Source organism: Diabrotica virgifera, chromosome 1 (genome assembly GCF_917563875.1).
Source record: "Diabrotica virgifera virgifera chromosome 1, PGI_DIABVI_V3a".
In the NCBI taxonomy this organism is placed as follows: Eukaryota; Metazoa; Arthropoda; class Insecta; order Coleoptera; family Chrysomelidae; genus Diabrotica; species Diabrotica virgifera.
The window spans coordinates 131426475-131450835 of NC_065443.1; the positions used below are offsets into that span (position 1 = coordinate 131426475).

General features: G+C 33.2%; 1 protein-coding gene across 1 annotated transcript in view; it reads left to right on the forward strand.

Moving 5' to 3' along the window:
* The window catches only part of LOC114326439 (CCR4-NOT transcription complex subunit 1), a 70985-nt gene that overhangs the window by 32549 nt on the left and 14075 nt on the right, over positions 1 to 24361 (forward strand). Inside the window, exons 7-10 of the mRNA XM_028274810.2 lie at positions 4448 to 4859; positions 7721 to 8064; positions 12331 to 12526; positions 17998 to 18375. Of these exons, the coding sequence (XP_028130611.2) occupies positions 4448 to 4859; positions 7721 to 8064; positions 12331 to 12526; positions 17998 to 18375 (1330 nt within the window). The remainder of the gene's footprint in view (positions 1 to 4447; positions 4860 to 7720; positions 8065 to 12330; positions 12527 to 17997; positions 18376 to 24361) is intronic.

Consider the following 24361-nt stretch of genomic DNA (forward strand, 5'->3'; position numbering starts at 1 on the left):
GATGCAAAATTTTTAAATTTTATGAAAATAAAAGTTCGCTTATATGGGGAACAATGTAATTTTTTTTTGGAATCGGTTAACTTTAGAAAAAAATGTTATAGGACTTTTCTGTTCTACATTGTGTATTATATCCATACCTTAAAGGAACGCACTATTTTCGGGGACACCCTGTATATATGTGCTATGTACTAAGAGTATAAGTCATAAAAAAGATTTTTCGGAATTCTTCTATATTTTGAATTATATAATTAATAAGGTATTACCAAAGTAGAAAGTAAAATATTTAATTACTAATTTATGAATCATAGAGAGAGAGAGAGAATATATGTTTATTGTCAAAGAAAAAATCTTGTTGACAAACACTGTTTAAGAGTTTTAAATAAATAAATTAAATTAAAATATGACTAAATATAAAATATAACACATAACACATTTACATTATATAACAACTACAAAATATGTAGTATTGTCAAAAATAAAAAACAAACAAACTACAAGCTGTAAATATACACAAGATCACAAATACATCAGCTCCAATGGTCCTTAAAAAATTCTGTCAGATCATAATAGGCCCTCTTAGCGAGCAGTATATCTAATGAATTTCTAAACTTTCTAATAGTTTCCAAATTTTTTATTTCACTAGGTAGTTTATTAAAAATTTTGATGCCGTTAAAAATAAATGAGTCTTTGACTAGTGTGCTTCTAGGTGTAATCAAAGCTAAATTGCTAGCAAATCGTCCAGATCGATTATAATTTTCATATAGATGTTTATTCTTAAAAATAATGCTTGCCGTTTCCAAAATGAAAAGAGATACAAGTGTAAGGATACTGTGTTTAATAAATAAAGGTTTACACGTTTCTCTAGAATTTACCTGGCACAACAGGCGTACTGCCTTTTTTTGAAGCAAAAACACACTACTGAAAAGCTCCTGACTACACGCTCCCCAAAACTGAATTGCGAATCTAAGATGTGACTCTACTAGTGCAAAGTACACAGTTCTTGCTTGGGCAAAACCAAGCTCCCTTCTAGTCGACCGTATTGCATAGCATCCAGATGCAAGTTTTGAATTCAAGGCTTCGATATGCGATTTAAATTTAAGGTCAGGATCAATATTCAGGCCAAGAAACCTGACGGACAGCTGAGGTTCAAGTTCCAGATGTAATTCAGGCATAACATGTTTAAAACACAGAAGCTTGGTTTTAGAAGTGTTTAATGTCAAAAAGTTCGCCGTGCACCAATTTCCAATCATCAAGAGTTCCCTACCTACAGATTGGCGTAAGACATTCAAATCTTTAGCATGCCATATAAGAGTGGTATCATCTGCATAAAGGGTGAAATGAGCAGATACATCAAGGTAGGCTAAATCGTTTATATATACCAAAAACAGAACTGGTCCCAATACCGAGCCTTGGGGCACTCCCCAAGTTACATTCATCAAGTCAGAGTCACAGTCTGTTCTAACAAACTGACTCCTACCCGACAAATATGACTCCATCCAACTCAGTGACTTATCTTTAATTCCGTAGTGTTTAAGCTTCTGCAGCAGCAAACCATGATTGACACAGTCAAAAGCCTTCGTTAAATCACAGAACACTGCCGCAACCATCTCGCCTAAATTAATATTATTGTAAGCTATCTCTAAAAAACTGAAAATCGCGTCGGTCGTGCCAGTGTTACCACGGAAACCAAACTGTTTCGGACTTAGTAGTTGGTTAACCTCTAAAAATTGTATTAATCTTGCTTTAACAATTTTCTCTATTATTTTTGCCAACGTAGGTATCAGAGAAATTGGCCTGTAATTGGAAGGGTTTATGTGATCTCCACCCTTGTGCAATGGAATTACAACATTTATCTTCAGGAAATCGGGAAATGTGCCAGCATTAAAACTGTCATTAATTAAAATAGATAAAACATCCAAAGCAGAGTTTGGTAGATTATTGAAAACTCTTATAGAGATGTCATCATAACCCGAAGAGTTCTTGTTTCTGATTGATTTAAATATCTCTTTCAATTCCTCAACATTAGTATCATAAATTATGAAGGGACACATAACTTCTGTTTTCTTCAGATATGACAAAGGATCTGTACCATGTCTCAACTGTGCTGTGAAGTTTCGGCTATGCTACAGTAAAATTCATTACAGTCATTTGGAAGTGGAGTGTGATGACTATTACCTGATCTGTGTTTACCCCTTAATTCATTTATTATAGACCAAGTTTCCCTAGTTACATTTGAGGAGTTTTCTATTCTATGCTTGTAGCAGTTTTCTTTTGCAGTTTTAATAACATTTCTGTATATCTTTTTATATTGATTATAATAGGTAACAAACCATTCATCTTGGTAATATTTTTTGATATAATGGAGCGATCTCATGGTTTTGCAGGAATTTTTAATGCCATTTGTAATCCAAGGTTTTCTATTTTTAATTTTAATCTTTTGTTTAGGAAAAGACCTTTCAAAAAATTCACATATTGTATTATGAAATGATTTAAATGGCTCAGACGATTATGATAGGAGAGAATACCAGTCAAGACTCTCGCACTTTAATCTAAATTTACCAAAGTTAGATTTACTATACAGGCGACCAATTTTAAATTTATTTACACTATCTTTACCTTTACTAAATTTCTTAATTTTGATAGAAGCAACAACTGCCTTATGGTCTGACAGATTGGGGTCAAATACAATACATTGAACATAATCCTTCTCAAAGTTAGAACAGAAATAATCTATTAGAGTTTGAGACAATTTAGTGACACGTGTTGCTTCATTAACATGCATTTTTAAATTAAAACAAGTGAGTAAGATTTTTATTTTCTTTACTTCATTGCAATCATAGTTCAGAAAGTCAATATTAAAATCACCCGTCAGGATTATTTGACTAAACTTTGGAATCCTCAACAACAAGTTCTCCAGCCTTTCCAAAAAAATCTGGACACTGGTTGTTGGAGATCTGTAGATGCAAATAATATAGATATCAAAATTTGTTATTTGTGCAACTGAAAATTCAAATTGTTTTTCTTCAATAAGATCCTCATAATTTATCTGAACAAAAGCCAGTTCTTGCAATAGAGAGTTGTGTACTAAAATAGCAGTACCCCCATGTATAAAGTTTGTTCTACAAAAATGTGAAATCATGGAATACTCGGGAATATACAAGTATTCATTTTCTTCTAGCCAGTGTTCAGTCAATAACAGAACACTGGGAAAGTCATTATATTCTAACATTAAAAATAAATCATCAATTTTATTTCTAGCTGACTGAGTATTAAATAAGAGAAAAGTTAAATTAAAAGAAGATTCTGACTTGTCAGTTTCTAAGTCTGAAGTTGTATTATTGGCGTTAACTGAAAATCCAAATCTTTTTCTGGTCTTGTAAAAGTGCAACAATTTTCACCAAGATCATCTAAAACAATTATGCTTTCTGAATTATGTTCATTGGGTGGTGTTGTATTTTTTAACTGAATAAATATCAAATTTTTATTATTTTTAAAATGTTTTATTTGATTCTCCAACAGGTATGAAATTCTATAGTTGCTCAGTCTATGCCCATATGAATTATTTACATTTAGGAATGAGATTGAGTGCTCATAATATGAATTAAAAACACTTAAGAAGTCACTTAATTTGTTATTAAATTTTGAAATATATTTGGCATTAGGATCATTTCCCGTAGGAACAGAGAGAAACATTATGTTCATGTTAGTACATTGTCTTAGTTTCATATTAACATGTTTTATACTAGGATTTCTATATGAAACAAAATCATTATAACCTGCTGAAATAATTACATAGTCATCAGAACTAAAGTTCTTTGTTAAACAGTCAATATTTTCAATGACCCCAGAAAGTGAAGCACCAGGCTTAATAATTGTATATTTCATCACCATTTTGATATTTAGTTGTAATAGTTATTTCATCAGTGGCAAAAAAGACTTTAAAAAGTTCTAATGAAAAATTTTCATTTTTGACTTATACTTTTAATACATAGCACGATAGAATATAATATTGTAGAAAGCAAAACCAATTGTCGGGGGTAATTAAAAGTGATTGACGTCTATTTTTATTTCATTCATTTGAAGATGTTTCTCTTTTATTATGAGGAGACTTCAGAGTAGTTCTTTTTGTGGCGAAAACGTACAGAGAAACCGGAAGAAATACTATTAAGATTTTATTCGGGTGCTAACAACCACAGTCTAGAAAGGGACAGTCTCTTTTCATTTCTAATTTTCCAGTTAAAATTCTATGCGCACTATCTTCGAGATACCCAAATGTTTTCTGTCTCACTCACTTTTGCTCAAACATTTGTAATTCTATCAGACCAAGTACAATTTTTAGACGTTCAATATGGATTGTATGATGTTAATAATTTGTTTTACATGACTGCCCTTAAAATTAGGTCACCCAATTTTTGACCTTTCACTACATGATATTTTTATCTTTTAGACGTTACTGTGATCCCATAGCTTTAACTTATCAAGCAGAAAGGATGCCCGAGCCAATACGACTAAAAGTAGGAGGTATTTCACAGAGTCAAATGGGCGTATATGAAGAATTTGGACAAAACATCCCGGGGTTTGTACCGAACGAACGTGATGCTACTATGCTAATCCAAAAACAAACACCCATCGAGGTCCAATCTCACTCTTCGACTCCATTTCCGATTCCACAGAATATCTTACCCACCGACGATATAGCTATATTATACGAAAAGTTGGCCATCGATGTAGAACAATTTGTGCAACTTTTAGGGCAAGCACAGGCTCTGATGAGTAGCAGTATGGTGCTTATTAGGGATTGTCTATTGCATATGTCGAGGAACAGGGACTCAACTCCTCCCCAAGCTATTGTACAAAAGGTATGTATATTTTTGAAGTTATACCTCTTTAGGCACGAGGGTGAATTTTTACATTCTTTGGCGCTTAGTCGCTACATCTTTTAAGTTACATAGCGCAAATAAGGTGTGCGTAAAAAGAATATATTATTCATGTTTTTAGTAAATATATTTATTATAATTTTTATGTCTGTCGATTTGTCTTCCTCCTAATAAGTATTATTGAAAATGTTTATTTTCAATTAATGTATCTGTCACCGTGATTGTAATTATGTCCGAGAAATGATCGACTGGATACAAAAACGGTGGTAGCTGATCGGTAGAGCATTCGCCTAGGGATCGATAGGTCCCCTGTTCAAATTCGGACAAAGTCATATATCCTTTTTTTTGGTTTTTCTAAAATTACAAAAATTGAAGAAAAAGATCTTCTGTGTAAGAGGTATATTTATTTGAAAACCCCAATAAAGGGCCACATTAAAAAACAGAACCTTTTCGCTCTAAAGAGAGCATCATCAGTGTTCTAAGCAAGCTCTACATGCTACGCCACCAAAAATACATGGGTTAAAACCCTTAAAATGCCGACTAAAAGCCTTACATTGGCGTGTTATATATTAAACCCTGGTGATGGGTGAAATTTAAGAAAGATATACCTCAAAGCATCATATGACTATACCACGAGCATGTGGGTGGTTGAGTTGATTTCTCTGTCTTCACAAAGAGAAAGGTGAAAGCCAACTGATTACAGGTGGCAGGTGTAGGTCGTAGTAGAATTATTGCACTGCTTTTATTAAAGTTATATTAATAGGGGATTTTTCCAGGACTTGCCATAATTTACAAAGTGGTACGGTATCATATGCCTTATTTAGATCGACGAATAGTAGATGTATTTCTCTGTCTCTGGCTACTTTTTTTTTCGTTGAGTTGGTTGATCATGAAGATGTGGTCGAATATACAACAAATTTTTATTTTATAGTATTTTTATTTACTTGCTATGTTAGAAATATTATTTCTAACAATTATTAAAGCTAATTGGTTCTCCCCAAAGCCATAAATTCCACAAAAAAAAGCTACGCATGACTACACCCTTCCTCAAGGCACTTACGAAATTTTTTCAAAATTGCAAAATTGTTCATCAAGTTATCGCGAAAAATGATAAAATGTGAGATTCTATCTAACGGCGCGACTACTCGCGGGTTAGTAGTGGTAAAGTTCGTTTAGCAGTAAATGGTTAACTTCAATTAGTGCGGTCGTAAATATTATTAAATTTATCTGACTTGGCCCATTGTTAAGACCGGTCCGGAGCGATAAGCAAACGATGCATACAGAGTTGGTCTTTTGACAATTATTAACACTGACTAGACGGTACTCCTATAATAAAGCAAAGGATCCACAAAATTTACAATAATTACGATAACAAAAACAAAAAGCGGATGTAAAATATATTGCTTTGCCTTATATACCCGAAATTAATGTTTTCAAATGAGTTTTAAAATAAATTAAATCTATCTCAATTGCTAAGATTATAGAAAAACAAACATTCAAACATATTTAAATTTTACCTGAAACCGGGCCTTTTATACTATTATCGGTTAACCCAGGATGTTTATAGTCGGTACTATTTGAAGTCAACCATTTACTGCTAAACAAACCATACTATATATATTTTTTTACGTAAGTTAAACATTGTAATATTTAAAATTAGTTACTTATATTAAGTTATTTTATTGTAGCATATCTCTGAAGATGGTCTTGTAAGCCGAAAACGCTCAGCTAGGAATTTAGTATTGTCAAACACTTAAAAAATACTTTTCTTTACCCATTCATTCATTTGTCATAAGTGTGTACAAAAACATATCAATCTTTTTCAATTGATTCATTTTGGGGTGCAGTGTATTTATGAAAAAAATTGTTACTTGCATAAAATTTTATTTTCGAAAAAAATTTTATAAATCAACAGAACATAATTTAAAACATGTATCAAAGTTAAAAAATTTGTTTTTGTGTTCCGTTTGGTCCCTAAAGACGATTCTAAATTCAAATTATTGCAGCTATTAGCCCAAAACGAGTCGTGACGTCATATGGTTGTGTGTTTACATTCTGCACCAACAAAGTAAATAAAATTGTATATAATTTTAAATTAGACATTATAAACGTCAGTAGAAAATACGTTTGATTGCGTTTGAGAACTATTTCAAATTCATAGAAAACTTGTACTTTTATAAAATGGCACTAAACAACACTTATAGTGTTTTCTTTTATTTTCCATAGTAAACCTTCTTTCCTTTCCTTCAAAAACTGTATCAAACTTCAATTTCAAGAAACTGGTATATATTATTACAATGACATACATAAATGTCATTGGAATATAAATATTTTCCCTTAACGAGCTCGCAAACCAAAAGCGATATCCCTACATTGCATAACATACATTGCGGAAAGATACGCACTGAGTGTCACATCTGGTTTTCGGTGAATCTTCGGTGACTTTCGGTGGAATTTCGTTCACCGAAAAGCAGATGTGACACTCAGTGCGTATCTTTTCGCAATGTGTTATGCGATGTAAGGATATCGCTTTTGGTTTGCGAGCTCCCTTATTCCGCGGCGATGAGCTGGCCAAATACCCAAGTAGGTGGAGGCCAATAAACTAAAGAATAAGAAGAAGAATATATCTAAATATAACCATAAAGTTCAACTATGTGACGTCACGGGTCGTTTGAACTATTTTATATCACAGAAGATTTTAAATTTGTACTTTCAAGTTATGAGTTTTTGAAGCGTGAAATTTTGGAAATCTCGTTTTTAAACAAAACTGAACATTATTATGTAATGAAAAAAAAATGTGCAAGTTCTCTATTAATGATACTATTATTTAATATTAATTTTAGTGTGTAGAAAGCTTGCAAGATTGCCTTGTTCCAACTTTAAGTAATGACAATGACCCAGTTACTCTCCGTTTTAAAGAAATCATAGTAAGAATTCTCAAAACCCTTCAAGATCCACGATTATATGGCCAACAATGGACCAACAAATTGGTAACGAGATGTTTAACCGAATGCCGAGACGATCAACTACGTTACAACCTCGATGCTGTCGATACATTAATCAAAAATGGTTTAGTCAATGTTCCCCAGTACGATCTTGCACTTACACAATGTATGGAGAATGGCCATAACTACATGGCTACCACTTTTGCTACGCAGTTACTACAGTTGTATATAGTAGACGATAGGTATGTATTATGTTTTAATTTTTATTTACATTTCGTAATGAAGGATGAGATATCTAATGGCTGGTTTCACCAATGACAAATGGTAGTTTATTCAATGAATAAAGTTATCCGACCAATAAACTGATACATCTATGTTTCACTAACATCAAATAACATTTGATTTATTTATTTATCAAATAAGTATTTACTCGTTGAATAAATTGACAAGTTAATCTCGCTTTAAATATCGATAACGAAGAAAATTCGTCAATTTAACTTTAAATTATCAAATTGTATTGAAACACAATAAAAATATGTATAATCGAATAATAAATTTTAATCGACGATTAACTGTTCATTGATTTATTTGTTGTTGGTGAAACCGGCCCTCAATGACATTAAATTTAAATAATAAAGTTCTGTTTCGTAAATAATTTTGACATAATTGAATGTCCTAAGGTAACCCTAATTTACCTAAGTTGTTTAATCCTAATTCCTTTTTATAAAAAAAGGGGAGGTGGCATAGCATGCCTAACAAAAGCCAAGCTTCATCTTGTAGTACATATCTGTTAACAATGTTAAATACCAACATGACTCTTCCGATTTTAATAACTGCTGCTCTTCACAAAGTTTTGTAGCAGTTGAGGTGAACTATTCTCTTAGATTGTGCACCTAAGGTATCTTTTGTCCTGGATCTCATCTTTAAGCCAGTTTTATTTGAAGCATGTTACACCGTTGTTTTTATTTGTATACTATTCTTCATAAAACTTATTTATTGGCAACTCTATTCAAGAGACCCTGAATATGCGCGTCTATAACACATTTTTGACATTTATCAAATTTTGAGACTAATGGCATTTAAAATTGACAGGTTAATTAAGTATATTCGCGATTTTTGAAGTTATACTTCTTTAGGCACGAGGGTGAATTTTAACATTTACTGGCGCATGCGCACACCGACAGTATGGTATTAGTCGCTACATATTTTAAGTTATGTAGCGCAAATAAGGTGTGCGTGAAAAGAATATATTGTTAGTGTTTTTAGTAAATATATTTATTATAATTTTTATGTCTGTGGATTTGTCTTCCTCCTAATAAGTATTATTGAAAATGTTTATTTTCAATTAATGTATCTGTCACCGTGATTGTAATTATGTCAGAGAAATGATCGACTGAATACAAAAACGGTGGTAGCTGATCGGTAGAGCATTCGCCTAGGGATCGAGAGGTCCCTTGTTCAAATCTGGACAGTCATATCTTTTTTTTTTTGGTATTCTTTTTGTTTTTTCTAAAATTAGTTTAATATTTAAATACAATACAAAAAACTGTTTAAAGATAGGTATATTGATTTCGTTGAAATCATAATATGAAGTTAGATTATATTATAATAGAAGTATAAGTTCTTACGTGCGTACAAAGTACACACACATTCTTTTTTTGTGTTTTCTGGGTCATTCCTTTAATTTTTAGATTTTTAGTCCGCCTTTATATAAAAAACAGTTGTTTTTAGAACTCTTTAGCGACTTGTTAGTATAATATATTATTTATGGATTACTGTCGAAGGCCGACATGATTAACCAAAAAATACTGTGAATCTGATGATTTTTCTAGTGACATTATTGGATGTGAATCTGTCTTTTGAGTTTACTCCTCCTAGTTTAAAAACAGGGTATAGCCATATTTCTCCAAATTGTATTGGTACTTCCCTCCATTTTCCAGCTTATTTTTGAAGTGAAAACTTCTTTAGGGACGTTGTGCGATTTTTGGATAGGGGAAAAAGCATTGAATTCGCGACCATCATCGCGACCGTTATCGCGACCGTCATCACTTATGCTATATATATTATTTGTATGTATATATAAATTGTATAGAATTATTTAAATTTAAAATAAATGTAAAACCTATTTTAGGATGGGAAAAAAAAAATTTATTTCGCGACTGTCATAGCGACCGTCATCTCTTTGACGAAATAAATTTTGTACGTATCTATATTATGTGTATCTATACATAAATTGTATAGAAGTATTTAAATTTAAAATAAATGTAAAACCTATTTTTCGATAGGGAAAAAGATTTATTTCGCGACCGTCATCTCTTCGGCGAAATAAATTTTGTATGTATATGTATTGAAGTGAAAACTTCTTTAGGGACTTTTTTAGGTTGTGCACTTTTTGGATGGGAAAAAGTATTAAATTGGCGATCATCATTGCGACCGTCATCGCCTAGAAGAAATAAATTTTTGAAGTGAAAACTTCTTGAGGGTCGTTGTGCACTTTTTGGATGGGGAAAAATATTAAATTAGCGACCGCCATCGTTTCGACGAAATAAATTTTTGAAGTGAAAATTTCTTTAGGGACGCTGTGCACTTTTTAGATAGGGAAAAAGTATTGAATTAGCGAACGTCATCGCGACCGTCATCGCTTCGGCAAAATAAATTGTTGGTGAAAACTTCTTTTGGAGACGTTGTGCACTTTTTAGATGGGGAAGAAGTATTGAATTAGCGACCGTCATCGCTTCGGCGAAATAAATTTTTGATGTGAAAACTTCTTTAGGGACGTTGTGCTCTTTTTGGATGGAAAAAAGTATTAAATTATCGACCGTCATCGCGAACGTCATCGCTTCGATGAAATAAATTTTGTAAAGTGAAAACTTCTTGAGGGACGTTGTGCACTTTTTGGATCGGGGAAAAGTATTGAATTAGGGACCGTCATCGCTTCGACGAAATAAATATTTGAAGTGAAACTTCTTTAGGGACGTTGTCCAGTTTTTCGATGGAAAAAAGTATAAAATTAGCGACCGTCGTCGTTTCGATGAAATCAATTTTTGAAGTGGAAACTTCTTGAGGGACGTTGTGCACTTTTTGGATGGGGAAAAATATTAAATTAGCCACCTTTATCGCTTCGACGAAATAAATTTTTGAGGTCAAAAATTTCTTTAGGGACGTTGTGCACTTTTTGGATGGGGGAAAAGTATTGAATTAGGGACCGTCATCGCTTCGACGAAATAAATATTTGAAGTGAAACTTCTTTAGGGACGTTGTCCAGTTTTTCGATGGAAAAAAGTATAAAATTAGCGACCGTCGTCGTTTCGATGAAATCAATTTTTGAAGTGGAAACTTCTTGAGGGACGTTGTGCACTTTTTGGATGGGGAAAAATATTAAATTAGCCACCTTTATCGCTTCGACGAAATAAATTTTTGAGGTCAAAAATTTCTTTAGGGACGTTGTGCACTTTTTGGGTGGGGATAAATTACTAAATTAGGGACCGTCATCGCTTCGACGAAATAAATATTTGAAGTGAAACTTCTTTAGGGACCTTGTGCACTTTTTGGATGGGGAAAATATTATATTAGCGAACCTTCATCGCTTCGACGAAATAAATTTTTGAAGTGAAAACTTTTTTAGGGATGTTGTGCACTTTTTGTATGGAGGAAAAGTATTGAATTAGGGCCGTAATCGCTTCGACGAAATAAATATTTGAAGTGAAACTTCTTTAGGGACGTTGTGCACTTTTTGGATAAGGAAAAATTATTAAATTAGCGACCGTCATCGCTTCGACGAAATAAATTTTTTAAGTGAAAACTTTTTTAGGGATGTTGTGCACTTTTTGTATGGAGGAAAAGTATTGAATTAGGGCCGTAATCGCTTCGACGAAATAAATATTTGAAGTGAAACTTATTTAGGGACGTTGTGCACTTTTTCGATGTGAAAAAGTATTAAATTAGCGACTATCATCGCCTCGACAAAATAAATATTTGAAGTGAAAACTTCTTGAGGGACGTTGTGCACTTTTTGGATGGGGAAAATTATTAAATTAGCGACCGTTATCGCTTCGACGAAATAAATTTTTGAATTGAAAATTTCTTTAGGGACGTTGTGCACTTCTTGGATGGGGAAAAAGTATTGAATTTGCGACCGTCTTCACTTCGCTGAAATAAATTTTGTACATATATAAATTATGTGTATGTATACATAAATAGCATAGGGCATACGCATCGCGTATATCGTATATTATGATATAGGTATAGCACTTCTTTTAGGATGGGGTAAAAGCATTGAGCTCGTAATTTATATACTATAAGAAGTTTTCACTCCTGTCGGCACTCCTACGAGTGCCTTCAATTTTTTTCTACTATCTTTATCCTGAATAAATCTCCTTTCTCATCTTTTAACTTCCACCATTTGATGAAGAAGTGGGCTTGATTATTGAAAATAATCAAAAAGTAAATTAAAATACTACTTGTTTTTTTTCCTTAAACTTTAAATATGCTATTTTAATTGTTTTTAGAAACGGGCAACTTGTTACTGAAAGTGATTTGTGCAACACGATTGAGATTTTAGCCAAAATTAACACCCATTCTAGACCACAACCAGAAGGATTAGGAAATATTATGGATGCATTGAGACAGAGCGAACCGAGCTCATTTTTTGGAGACCGCGCGCCAATGGGACCCACTGTTCATATCCATAACGGAATCCTACAGGTAACATATATTTTTTTAATGTTATACAAATAATATTTAAAAAAAAACGACGAAACCCAAGCGACTTCATTTTCAAAGAAATAAATAATTTAAAAATAAAATCTTTGGATTTCTTAATTCGGAAACAGATTCTCTCTTCTACCTATTCCCCATCCTTCTAAAATTTGCAAGGAATAAATACTGATGAATAAATAATAATAATATATAATAAATAATTTATTCACCTTTTGTGTCATACATGTATGAAGGTAAGTCGATGTAGAATTACATAATAAATATTACATAATAAAGTATAAAAAAATTACACAAATCACTTGCACACTTAAAATACAAAAAAACAGAAATAATACAATACTTTCATATCCGCGACTACCCAGCTGTCTATTGGATGAATTCCTCCAAGGAGTAAAATGCATTCATTATTCAACAAAAACTCTTTCAGCTCTTTTTGGAATTTTCTTAAGTTATTTTGATTTTTTAAACTTAGCGGTAGTCTATTATATAGAGAAATAGAGATTATATTATAGAGAATGCAGAGACATGGTGAGTATACATAGTTGCACTCCACAACACATTAATTCACCGAGGCAAAGATCAACAAATCCGTCTCCTAGTACTCAATACGTGAGTAAAACCGTAGGTAGATAAAGGCATTTGATATTTAATTTCGATTCAGAGATCATTACCATCTTTCTATGGACCATTTCGAACTTTTGTTGTCTTCAGGAAAGCATGTAATGATGCTCTGAATCGAAAATAGACACATTTGCCCGGTATGCCAATTACAAGAAATAATTAACATTTAGATGCTATAGCGACCTCTATTAAAGAAACGACGAAACCCAAGCGACTCCATTTTCAAACAAATAAATAATTTAAAAATAAAATCTTTGGATTTCTTAATTTGGAAACAGATTCTCTCTTCTACCTATTCCCCATCCTTCTAAAATTTGCAAGGAATAAAGGGTGATGGATGCAGAGACATGAGGAGTCTACATAGTTGCACTCCTCAACACATTAATTCACCGAGGCAAAGATCAACAAATCCGTCTGTAAGTACTCAATACGTGAGTAACCGTAGGTAGATAAAGGCATTTGATATTTAATTTCGATTCAGAGATCATTACCATCTTTCTATGGACCATTTCGAACTTTTGTTCTCTTCAGGAAAGCATGTAATGATGCTCTGAATCGAAAATAGACACTTTTGCCCGGTATGCCAATTACAAGAAATAATTAACATTTAGATGCTATAGCGACCTCTATTAAAGAAACGACGAAACCCAAGCGACTCCATTTTCAAACAAATAAATAATTTAAAAATAAAATCTTTGGATTTCTTAATTTGGAAACAGATTCTCTCTTCTACCTATTCCCCATCCTTCTAAAATTTGCAAGGAATAAAGGGTGATGGATGCAGAGACATGAGGAGTCTACATAGTTGCACTCCTCAACACATTAATTCACCGAGGCAAAGATCAACAAATCCGTCTGTAAGTACTCAATACGTGAGTAACCGTAGGTAGATAAAGGCATTTGATATTTAATTTCGATTCAGAGATCATTACCATCTTTCTATGGACCATTTCGAACTTTTGTTCTCTTCAGGAAAGCATGTAATGATGCTCTGAATCGAAAATAGACACTTTTGCCCGGTATGCCAATTACAAGAAATAATTAACATTTAGATGCTATAGCGACCTCTATTAAAGAAACGACGAAACCCAAGCGACTCCATTTTCAAACAAATAAATAATTTAAAAATAAAATCTTTGGATTTCTTAATTTGGAAACAGATTCTCTCTTCTACCTATTCCCCATCCTTCTAAAATTTGCAAGGAATAAAGGGTGATGGATGCAGAGACATGAGGAGTCTACATAGTTGCACTCCTCAACACATTAATTCACCGAGGCAAAGATCAACAAATCCGTCTGTAAGTACTCAATACGTGAGTAACCGTAGGTAGATAAAGGCATTTGATATTTAATTTCGATTCAGAGATCATTACCATCTTTCTATGGACCATTTCGAACTTTTGTTCTCTTCAGGAAAGCATGTAATGATGCTCTGAATCGAAAATAGACACATTTGCCCGGTATACAAGAAATAATTAACATTTAGACGCTATAGCGACCTCTATTAAAGAAACGACGAAACCCAAGCGGCTCCATGTTCAAATAAATAATTTAAAAATAAAATCTTTGGATTTCTTAATTCGGAAACAGCAAACTCCTTGCAAGGAAATTCCTTGCAAATTTTAGAAGGATGGGAAATAGGTAGAAGAGAGAATCTGTTTCCAAATTACGAAATCCAAAGATTTTATTTTTAAATTATTTATTTGTTTGAAAATGGAGTCGCTGGGATTTCGTCGTTCCTTTAATAGAGGTCGCTATAGCGTCTAAATGTTAATTATTTCTTGTAATTGGCATACCGGGCAAAGGTGTCTATTTTCGATTCAGAGCATCATTACATGCTTTCCTGAAGAGGACAAAAGTTCGAAATGGTCCATAGAAAGATGGTAATGATCTCTGAATCGAAATTAAATATCAAATGCCTTTATCTACCTACGGTTTTACTCACGTATTGAGTACTAGGAGACGGATTTGTTAATCTTTGCCTCGGTGAATTGATGTGTTGTGGAGTGCAACTATGTAGACTCCCCATGTCTCTGCATTTATCACCCTTTATTCCTTGCAAATTTTAGAAGGATGGGGAATAGGTAGAAGAGAGAATGTGTTTCCGAATTAAGAAATCCAAAGATTTTATTTTTAAATTATTTATTTGTTTGAAAATGGAGTCGCTTGGGTTTCGTCGTTTCTTTAATAGAGGTCGCTATAGCATCTAAATGTTAATTATTTCTTGTAATTGGCATACCGGGCAAAAGTGTCTATTTTCGATTCAGAGCATCATTACATGCTTTCCTGAAGAGGACAAAAGTTCGAAATGGTCCATAGAAAGATGGTAATGATCTCTGGTTACTCACGTATTGAGTACTAGGAGACGGATTTGTTGATCTTTGTCTCGGTGAATTGATGTGTTGAGGAGTGCAACTATGTAGACTCCTCATGTCTCTGCATCCATCACCCTTTATTCCTTGCAAATTTTAGAAGGATAAGGAATAGGTAGAAGAGAGAATCTGTTTCCAAATTAAGAAATCCAAAGATTTTATTTTTAAATTATTTATTTGTTTGAAAATGGAGTCGCTTGGGTTTCGTCGTTTCTTTAATAGAGGTCGCTATAGCGTCTAAATGTTAATTATTTGTTGTAATTGGCATACCGGGCAAAAGTGTCTATTTTCGATTCAGAGCATCATTACATGCTTTCCTGAAGAGAACAAAAGAGTTCGAAATGGTCCATAGAAAGATGGTAATGATCTCTGAATCGAAATTAAATATCAAATGCCTTCATCTAAATATTTAAAAAGTTTACCGAATATTTTCCATGACAGCCATGACAATGTTTCTTCTTCTTTCGGCATCATAAGCCTTAATGAGTCTTTGTCTCTCTGGCTATGTCCTTCCATTTAGATCTCTCTTGTGCCCTTCTTCTCAATTGTCTTATGTTCATGGTTATCAGGTCGTCTTCCACGTCATCCAACCATCTCGTTCTGGACCTTCCTTTTTTCGCCTTTCTATCGGATCCATTGTAATATTGTAATATACCCCCTTTAATTACTCCCTTTAAAGTAGTTAATGTGGATTATACCTCGTGCATCCCAAAAAAGCGGTCCCCATGACTTTATTAGCTGACAAACCTACCTTTCCCTTCTTTGGAGCTGATTCACCCCGAGAAACCCACTGAATTGACTGCTATTTGGCCTCCGGTGTGTTGAAGTGGATTCGAGTTGAGTTTCGTCCACGGTTACGAAACGGGACAACAGCTCGTTTATGTTGCGTCTGAACAATGTTTGTAGTCGATTGTGAGCAAACACGGTACCCATCTTACAGAAAGAAAAGAAATCAGATCAGAAATTTTTTGTAATGCTAAAAGAAATACCCAAAAAGGGCATAGTTAAACTACTGCACATATTCAATGCAATACTCAGATGTGACTATTGGCCCAAAGCACTCAAAATTGGACAAATAATTATGATACCAAAGCCTGACAAAAACCCTCTAGATGTCTCATCATATAGGCCTATCAGCTTATTACCAACAATCTCCAAGTTGCTTGAAAGACTTATCCTAAACAAAATAAATGCAGAAATAAATCCACAAAATTGGATCCCAGATCATCAGTTCGGATTTCGACAAAGCCATTCAGTAATACAACAATGCCATCGCATAGTCAACGCCATCAACCAGTCACTTGAAAACTAGCAGTACTGCACAGCAGCCTTTATAGACATCAGTCAGGCTTTTGACAAAGCCTGGCATCCAGGCTTGTTATGCAAAATAAAAAAAATTCTCCCAGCAAGTTACTACAACCTACTGAAAGCTTACCTTCACGAACGGCAGTTTAAAGTAAAAGTTAATGAAGAAGTCTCGGAATACAAGGCTATTCACTCTGGCGTACCACAAGGGAGCATACTAGGGCCATTATTGTACATACTATATACATATGACTTGCCTACAAATGATAAAACAACAATCGGGACATTTGCAGACGACATTGCTATTTTTGCCAAGCATGACGATCCTATTGCAGCAACACAAAATCTCCAAGAGCATCTAAACTCACTTGAAATATGGCTGAAGAAGTGGAAGTTTAAGGTAAACGAAACAAAATCATCCCATATAACATTCACTCTCCGGACTGGAGCCTGCCCACCAGTAACCATCAATCAAATAAAAATACCACAAAGTAATCAAGTCAAATATCTAGGGCTACACTTTGACAGTAAACTCAACTGGAAACACCATATAACAAAGAAAAGAATGCAATTTGACCTAAAAACCAAAGAACTTTACTGGCTCATCGGAAGAAAATCGCACCTTTCAATAGAAAACAAATTGATAATATATAAAGCAATGATAAAGCCAATCTGGACTTATGGCATTGAACTGTGGGGCTGTGCTAGCAAATCCAATACCGTGATTATCCAGAGAGCGCAATCCAAGATACTTCGAGCAATAATTATTGCACCATGGTATGTATCAAACCAAACTCTACACACTGATCTAAAAATTCCATATGTAACCGAAGTCATCCGAGAAAACAACAGAAACCACCACAACAAACTAGAAGACCATCCTAATCCATTACTTCATCCACTACTGCAACCTGTCCACAATAGAAGATTCAGAAGAAGCTGGCCATCCGACCTAAGAGGTAACTGAGGAAACATCGCTGGATGTTTACCTCTCCATGTCACCACATTTACAATAATTAATTTAATGTAAGACCAACAAATTGACTTATAGATGTTTGTTTTATATCTGATTGTCAATAAAGGGAGATAATAAAAAAAACAAATTTTTGTAAAAGTTAACATTTTTGTCCTTTTAAAATAAAATCTTTTAACTTACAGGTGAGAGCGCCGAATTATGAAGATCCTCCAGGTCTAGTAGAGAAAACTGATCACCTTCTTCGAGAATGGATTTCTTTTTATCACGGCCAGAACCAGGGTCGAGATTCTACCAAAGCTTTTAGTGTTTTCGTCCACCAAATGAACGTCTACGGCATCCTAAAGACTGACGACTTAATTACGAGGTTTTTTCGACTTTCGACGCAACTTTGCGTTGAAACCGTGTACAGAGTCCTTGCGGAAAAATCGACCACAAATGTATCATTATTGAGGCCGAAGTGCTATCAAACCTTAGACGCTTACGTGAGATTGGTGGCCTTATTGGTGAAGCATTCAGGTGATGCAAATAATACAACCACCAAAGTGCATCTTCTAAATAAGGTAAGAGAATAAATGAAATTGCAACTTGGATATAAAAACTGTATCAGCTGTCACGTAATGAATTTCTAAAAAATATTTCTACACTCACCGGCACAAAATTCCGCCACTAAAAATCTTTTTACTCCGATTTTCAAGATTCTTGCATCAGTTTGTAGGTACGTGTATTGATGTCGTTTGTTATTATTCCGGTAACAAAATTTTTTTGCTGAGATGGCCTTATACGGGGTGAATGGAAGCGTTGTATTTTCTCCTAACTTTAAAAAATTCTGTGGAAAGATTGAAGGGCTGATTTTGTTCCGTACTCCTTTCGTATTAACTCGGAGGCATCCCTAAGATTTTGTTTTTTGAATTATCCGAATATCTCTTGTAAAAGCTGTAAATAAAAACACGGCTTTGTAGGTTTATTTAATTACAAAAAATAGGGATGTTCACTAATTTTTAAATATAGTTAAATTCAATAGATTATAAGGTATATAAAAATGTAGCAATAATAAAACTGTTTAAAAATGTATATTTTTTAAGATAAATGAGTTCGTAATGTGGATTTTTTTGGAGGCTAGAAAAACGGTACCTGCAGCGAGGCTACGGTCTGTGACGTCAGCAGTCGTATCGTCTTTGATCGACGACTAGTTTTGTATACTTATTTACGAAGTGTATTTGAATGTGTGCAGTTCTTTACGTATTTAATTAGTAAAATTGAAACCAAATAAGTGGTGTTTTATTCCTTGGTGCGTAAATACCTCTAAAAACAATTCTGACAAGATTTTTATTACAGTTCCAGCTAATTTAAATCGTAAAAAGAATCGTAAAAAAGAAGTATGCACCTATCAATAAAAACCATGCTTTTCTCTTGCGAAGATCACTTCTTTATAATTTTACAAAATTTTATGATATTTTTTAGATTTAAGTTAGCTTGGTTATAAAAAATAAATTATAAAAATTCTTAATACCTACAGCCGAAAACTTCGTATTCTGGACTTCTAAATATCTGTTTCTAAATATCCAGGTAACGAAATGGGTTAGCAAGAAAAATTTTTACAAAAATAAAAAGTATGGTTCAAGTAGAAATCGGTGGGACTGTGCATTTTATCAATGAAATTAGATATGTCTCAGACACTCCAGAAGCCGCTAACGATAAAATGGTTTAACATCGCATTAATCATTGTAAATTAGTCGACGAATATTAGTACAGTGAAAATAATAAGACGAGAACTGGACGATAATGATTATAAAGAATAAATTTTAAAAAATTTTCTACTTTAATGACAAAAAAAGCAAGCTCATTAGCAGAAACCAATTCAAAATTATTTTGCACATCATATGTGAAACATTTGGTTGAAAAATCTCATTTTTGTTGGCACAAAAATATATTAATTTCTCTGGACTAAATTACAGTTCTGTTTATCTTCTTTTTTACGTTTCTTTTTATGATTTAAATTAGCTGGAACTGTAATAAAAATCTTGTCAGAATTGTTTTTAGAGGTATTTATTGTAAGTTCAAAACCTCGTGAACCTCGTAAATACGCATGCCCGAAAAAATAAATGGAACTTAAAAACATTCACCATTTTAATTTCATAGGAAATTGGGCGACAGGGTAGGATTTGCACCTGCTAAATGATGTCCAGTATTTCCAATAAACATGACATAATAATTTCCAATAAACATGACATGTATTAGGTTTCTCTTATCTTAAACAAATTAGTTAGTCATCACATTTTTATTTTATCTCACATTGAAAGATGTAATAAAAATTTACGACTTCCCGTCTTCACTGCTGATAAAAATTGCTGTGTATTTAAAAATGTGAAATATTTACATTGCACTAATTTGGCTTATAAATAAACCTTTTAAGAACTGAAAAAAAAATTAGAGTACAAATAAATAAATAACAAATCAATGTATGATAGAAAAATAATAGGATTCTCGTTTTAAATTCAGCAAAATAATGTTTATAGGAGACGAATTCCTTGGGAAAAGTATTCCCATGAAATTTTTTGCATAATCACTTTCATAAAATACCGCAGAATAATGTTCAAGAGGTTGCCCATATAAAAAGTGGTCCTAATTTATTAAAATGTAACATTGTAACAAATATACCTTTTATAAAGGATTTTATCGTTTTTGTAATATATGGTATACAGCTAATTACAGGAGAACTTTTTCCTCGTGGGTTTTAAGAATATTAATACGGCATCTACATGGAGACGGAACATTAGGTTACGCACAATAAGAAATTTGAAACTAAATAAGAAATGAAATAATTAATAAAATGTTAAAAGAACTAAAAAATATATGGAGGGACGGAACACCGAGTTTGTCACCTTGACTAGTTTGTATTTATAGACCGTCGTCATCGTCACTATCAGACAGTTCTGTTTCCGATTCGCTATCGTCATCTAAATTTATAATAATCTCATGCACTTCATCCAGAATGAATTCTCGGCTGAAGTACTCTTTTTCTACTTTCTGAACATGCATGCAAGTATTTGCCCATATTTCTGGCGTGATTTCATTTAGCCTTATTTTTGTTAGTTCTAAAACATCTCCTAATTTATAAGTCGTGTTTTTTGCTGCAACTTCATTTTTTAAAATGGCCCATATCTTTTCAATTGGGTTAAGTTCCGGATGATATGGTGGTAAACGTAAAACCGAGTGGCCGTGCTGTGCTAATAATTGGTCTACAGCATACACTGGGTTTTTAGGTTTAGCAATGAATATCTTATTGTAGAGCTCCGGTTTTGTTTCGCTTTCATCGAAAAATATATTTCTTTCTGTCAACCATTGTTTCATGATGTCTTTTTTCGAAGCTGATGTAGGACATTTTTCAAGAGTCACATTATGATATGCAGCGTTGTCTATTACTAAAACTGAATTGCAAGGTAAATTGGGAAGAAGTTTGTCTTTCAACCACTTCATATAATTCTGGTGATTCATGTCATCATGATAATCACCAGTTTTTTGTCCGGATTTGAAAATGAGAGCAGCATTTTCGACAAATCCATTTTTACCACCACAATGTAAGATGATCAGTCGTTGCCCTTTAGATACCGGAGATTTTATGCACTTGTTTCGTCCATCATCCCAACCTTTTGGAACTGTGTGGGAACTATGTATATAAGTTTCATCACTATATACAATATTTCTATCTACAAAAAATTGTGAATTACTTTAAAATTAGTTATAATGTAAATAAATAAATATCTTACTTTCAGATTTGTACTTTCTGAGTTTTCTTAGAAATTCTGTTCTTTTGGCTCTTATGTCAATTTTTTCGATTAAAATTTTCCTATTGTCTTCCACTTTTCTCCATCTAAATCCTAATTTCTTCACAATTTTTCTGAAAGAAGATAGTTTACCAGTTACAATTCCTTCGTTTCTAACAGATTCGTAAACAGCTTTCATGGTAGGTCTTCTATTGTGGATAGTAGCAAACATATAAATTGTAATTCTTATGACGTGTTCCTCAAATGGATTGACTGATGATTTGGGGCTGGGCTTGCAAATACTTGTTCTGGGGGATACAAATTGTGAAGTTGCTGGTTTGTTTTTACCTTCCTTAATTATCCTCTTCACTGTACTTTCTGAGGTACCAGTTGCTTGAGCCACTCGCTCTATTAGGGATAAAGGAGTTGTGCAATGTCCCAAATCTTTTTCCCGTTTCATAAATAAATAAACATTAAAGATAATTTGCCTCCCTTGTCTATGGACCACTTTTCCATTGTTACTTTCCCTGTAAAACCGCTCGGTTTTAGATAATAGATAAAATGTTAAATATTAGTTATGTTTAAGAAAAACGTTTACAAAAAAATGAATTGAAAGGAAAAGTACTTTAAAAGTGTGTAAAGCATTTAGTTTCTAGCTGAGCCCCTTCGGCTTTATACAATCTAGGAACTAAATGCGTTACACACTTTAAAGAACTTTTCTTTTAATTCATTAATTTATCATAAGTGTTTAAAAAACATATCGGTCTTTTGCAAAAAAAAATATTAAATAAACAATAAAGTTATCAGATTTTACACACTTTTAAAAACGAATTTTTTTTTAATTCATTAATTTGTCAAAGTGTACAAAACATATTAGTTATTTGAAAAAAAATGTTAAAATAAACATAATTTAACTTACATTTTTAGGATCTCACTGTAAAATGTTAAAAACGACTTGAAACGCACTAAACATAAATAGGTAGTGCCTCACTATAAAAAATGAAAAACGATTGTTCACAGAAATATTAAAGCTATTTCACTAACGCAAAAACTAGTTCGTCTCTGTCTCGCTACGATAAGGCACTGACGAGAGCCGCATGCTTTTAGCAATGCCTGATATCATTGTTTCGTTCGTAGATCGACGTCACTAAATGATTACGTCAGGTCCACGACATTATGAATTACCAATACGCACCAAGGAATAAAACACCATTTATTTGGTTTCAATTTTACTAATTAAATACGTAAAGAACTGCACACATTCAAATACACTTCGTAAATAAGTATGCAAAACTAGTCGTCGATGAAAGACGATACGACTGCTGACGTCACAGACCGTAGCCTCGCTGCATTACTATCAACATTCACACAGTGTTGCCAAACTGAATTTTGGGTGTAAATTTTTGCCACCTATCTCCGAGGGTACAATACCTAGTTTATGATCATTCAATTTGTCTGGAGGTTTAAAAGACTTGGTGTCCATAACGTAGTCATAAAGTACATATTTATTACCGACAGTCCCTATAAACTAGACATCATTTAAATTAGTAGGGCAAATGCTATTTAAATGCGTTAGTTTTTTCGAATCCTGAGAAAACTAATAAATATTTTTGAACAATTTGAACGCAGAATTAAAGATTACATTATTACTGAGAGCCGAAAGTCCGTTAGAATAAACAAAAAGTTTCCTTTGAATGAAATATTTGAAATTAAATTACACTAAATTTTCTCTTTTTTTTTTCACCCCTGTACCTTATTAAAATAAACAGTCCACTACTCTGTGGTTGATATATTCACCATTGTTACATGAACAGTAGGTAGGTTAAGTGAATCAGCTATTTTAAAACCTTTCGTTTTATTTATTTATTCGTACTACCCAAAATATGTCCTTAAAAACAATCTATCCACTTTAAACTAAACAAATTCACCATAAAACTCCACGTTAGCCCTGATAAAACAAAAGAGAACAAAACACCCCACCCTCTTATCTTTTTTTTTTTTTTTTTTTTTTTTTTTTTTTTTGTAAGCATTTATTAGCAATCAGAATTACATATTCTATAAGCTAATTTGATAACAAGTATAATAACATATATAATAATGTATTATTGTACACTAAAATGGCGTTATGAGGTACATCACCCAGCGGTTTCACCTCAGTTTCAGCGAAGATCTATGGGCCATAATCTTCGCAATCTTCTGTTGTTTAGTGGTTGCAGTAATGGTAATATTAATTGGTTGGGGTGGTCTTCCAATTTCTCGTGATGTCTGTTGGCTCTTTCTTGAATTACTGTGCTGACTAACGGGATGTTTAATCTCACTAGTAGATTTACTTCCTGTTCTATGATTAGCCGGTATGTGTCCCAGTTTGTTTTGAAGTTATGCAGTCGAGGTGTTGGTTTTTTGATTATCACCGTTGTGCTAATTGTGGCAATTATGGGACTATGATCTGATGATAAATCAAAACTTGGTACTACATCTGTATATGATTGAGATATTCCGTTTGTAATAAAGAAATCCAATAGGTCTGGTGTTTTATTTGGATCGGTGGGCCAATATGTCGGTGATCCCGTCGATAGGAATGAGTAGCTTTTATCCTGGATAACTTTTGCTAGCTCTCTGCCTTTGGTGGTTGTTAGGCGTGAACCCCATAGCGTATGTTTACAGTTGTAATCTCCACCTGCTATAAATTTTGGCCCTAGAGTTTCGAAAAAGGGTAGAAGATCTTCTTTTGTAAGTCTATGCCTGGGCGGACAATAAATTGCTGTGACAGTTATATCATATG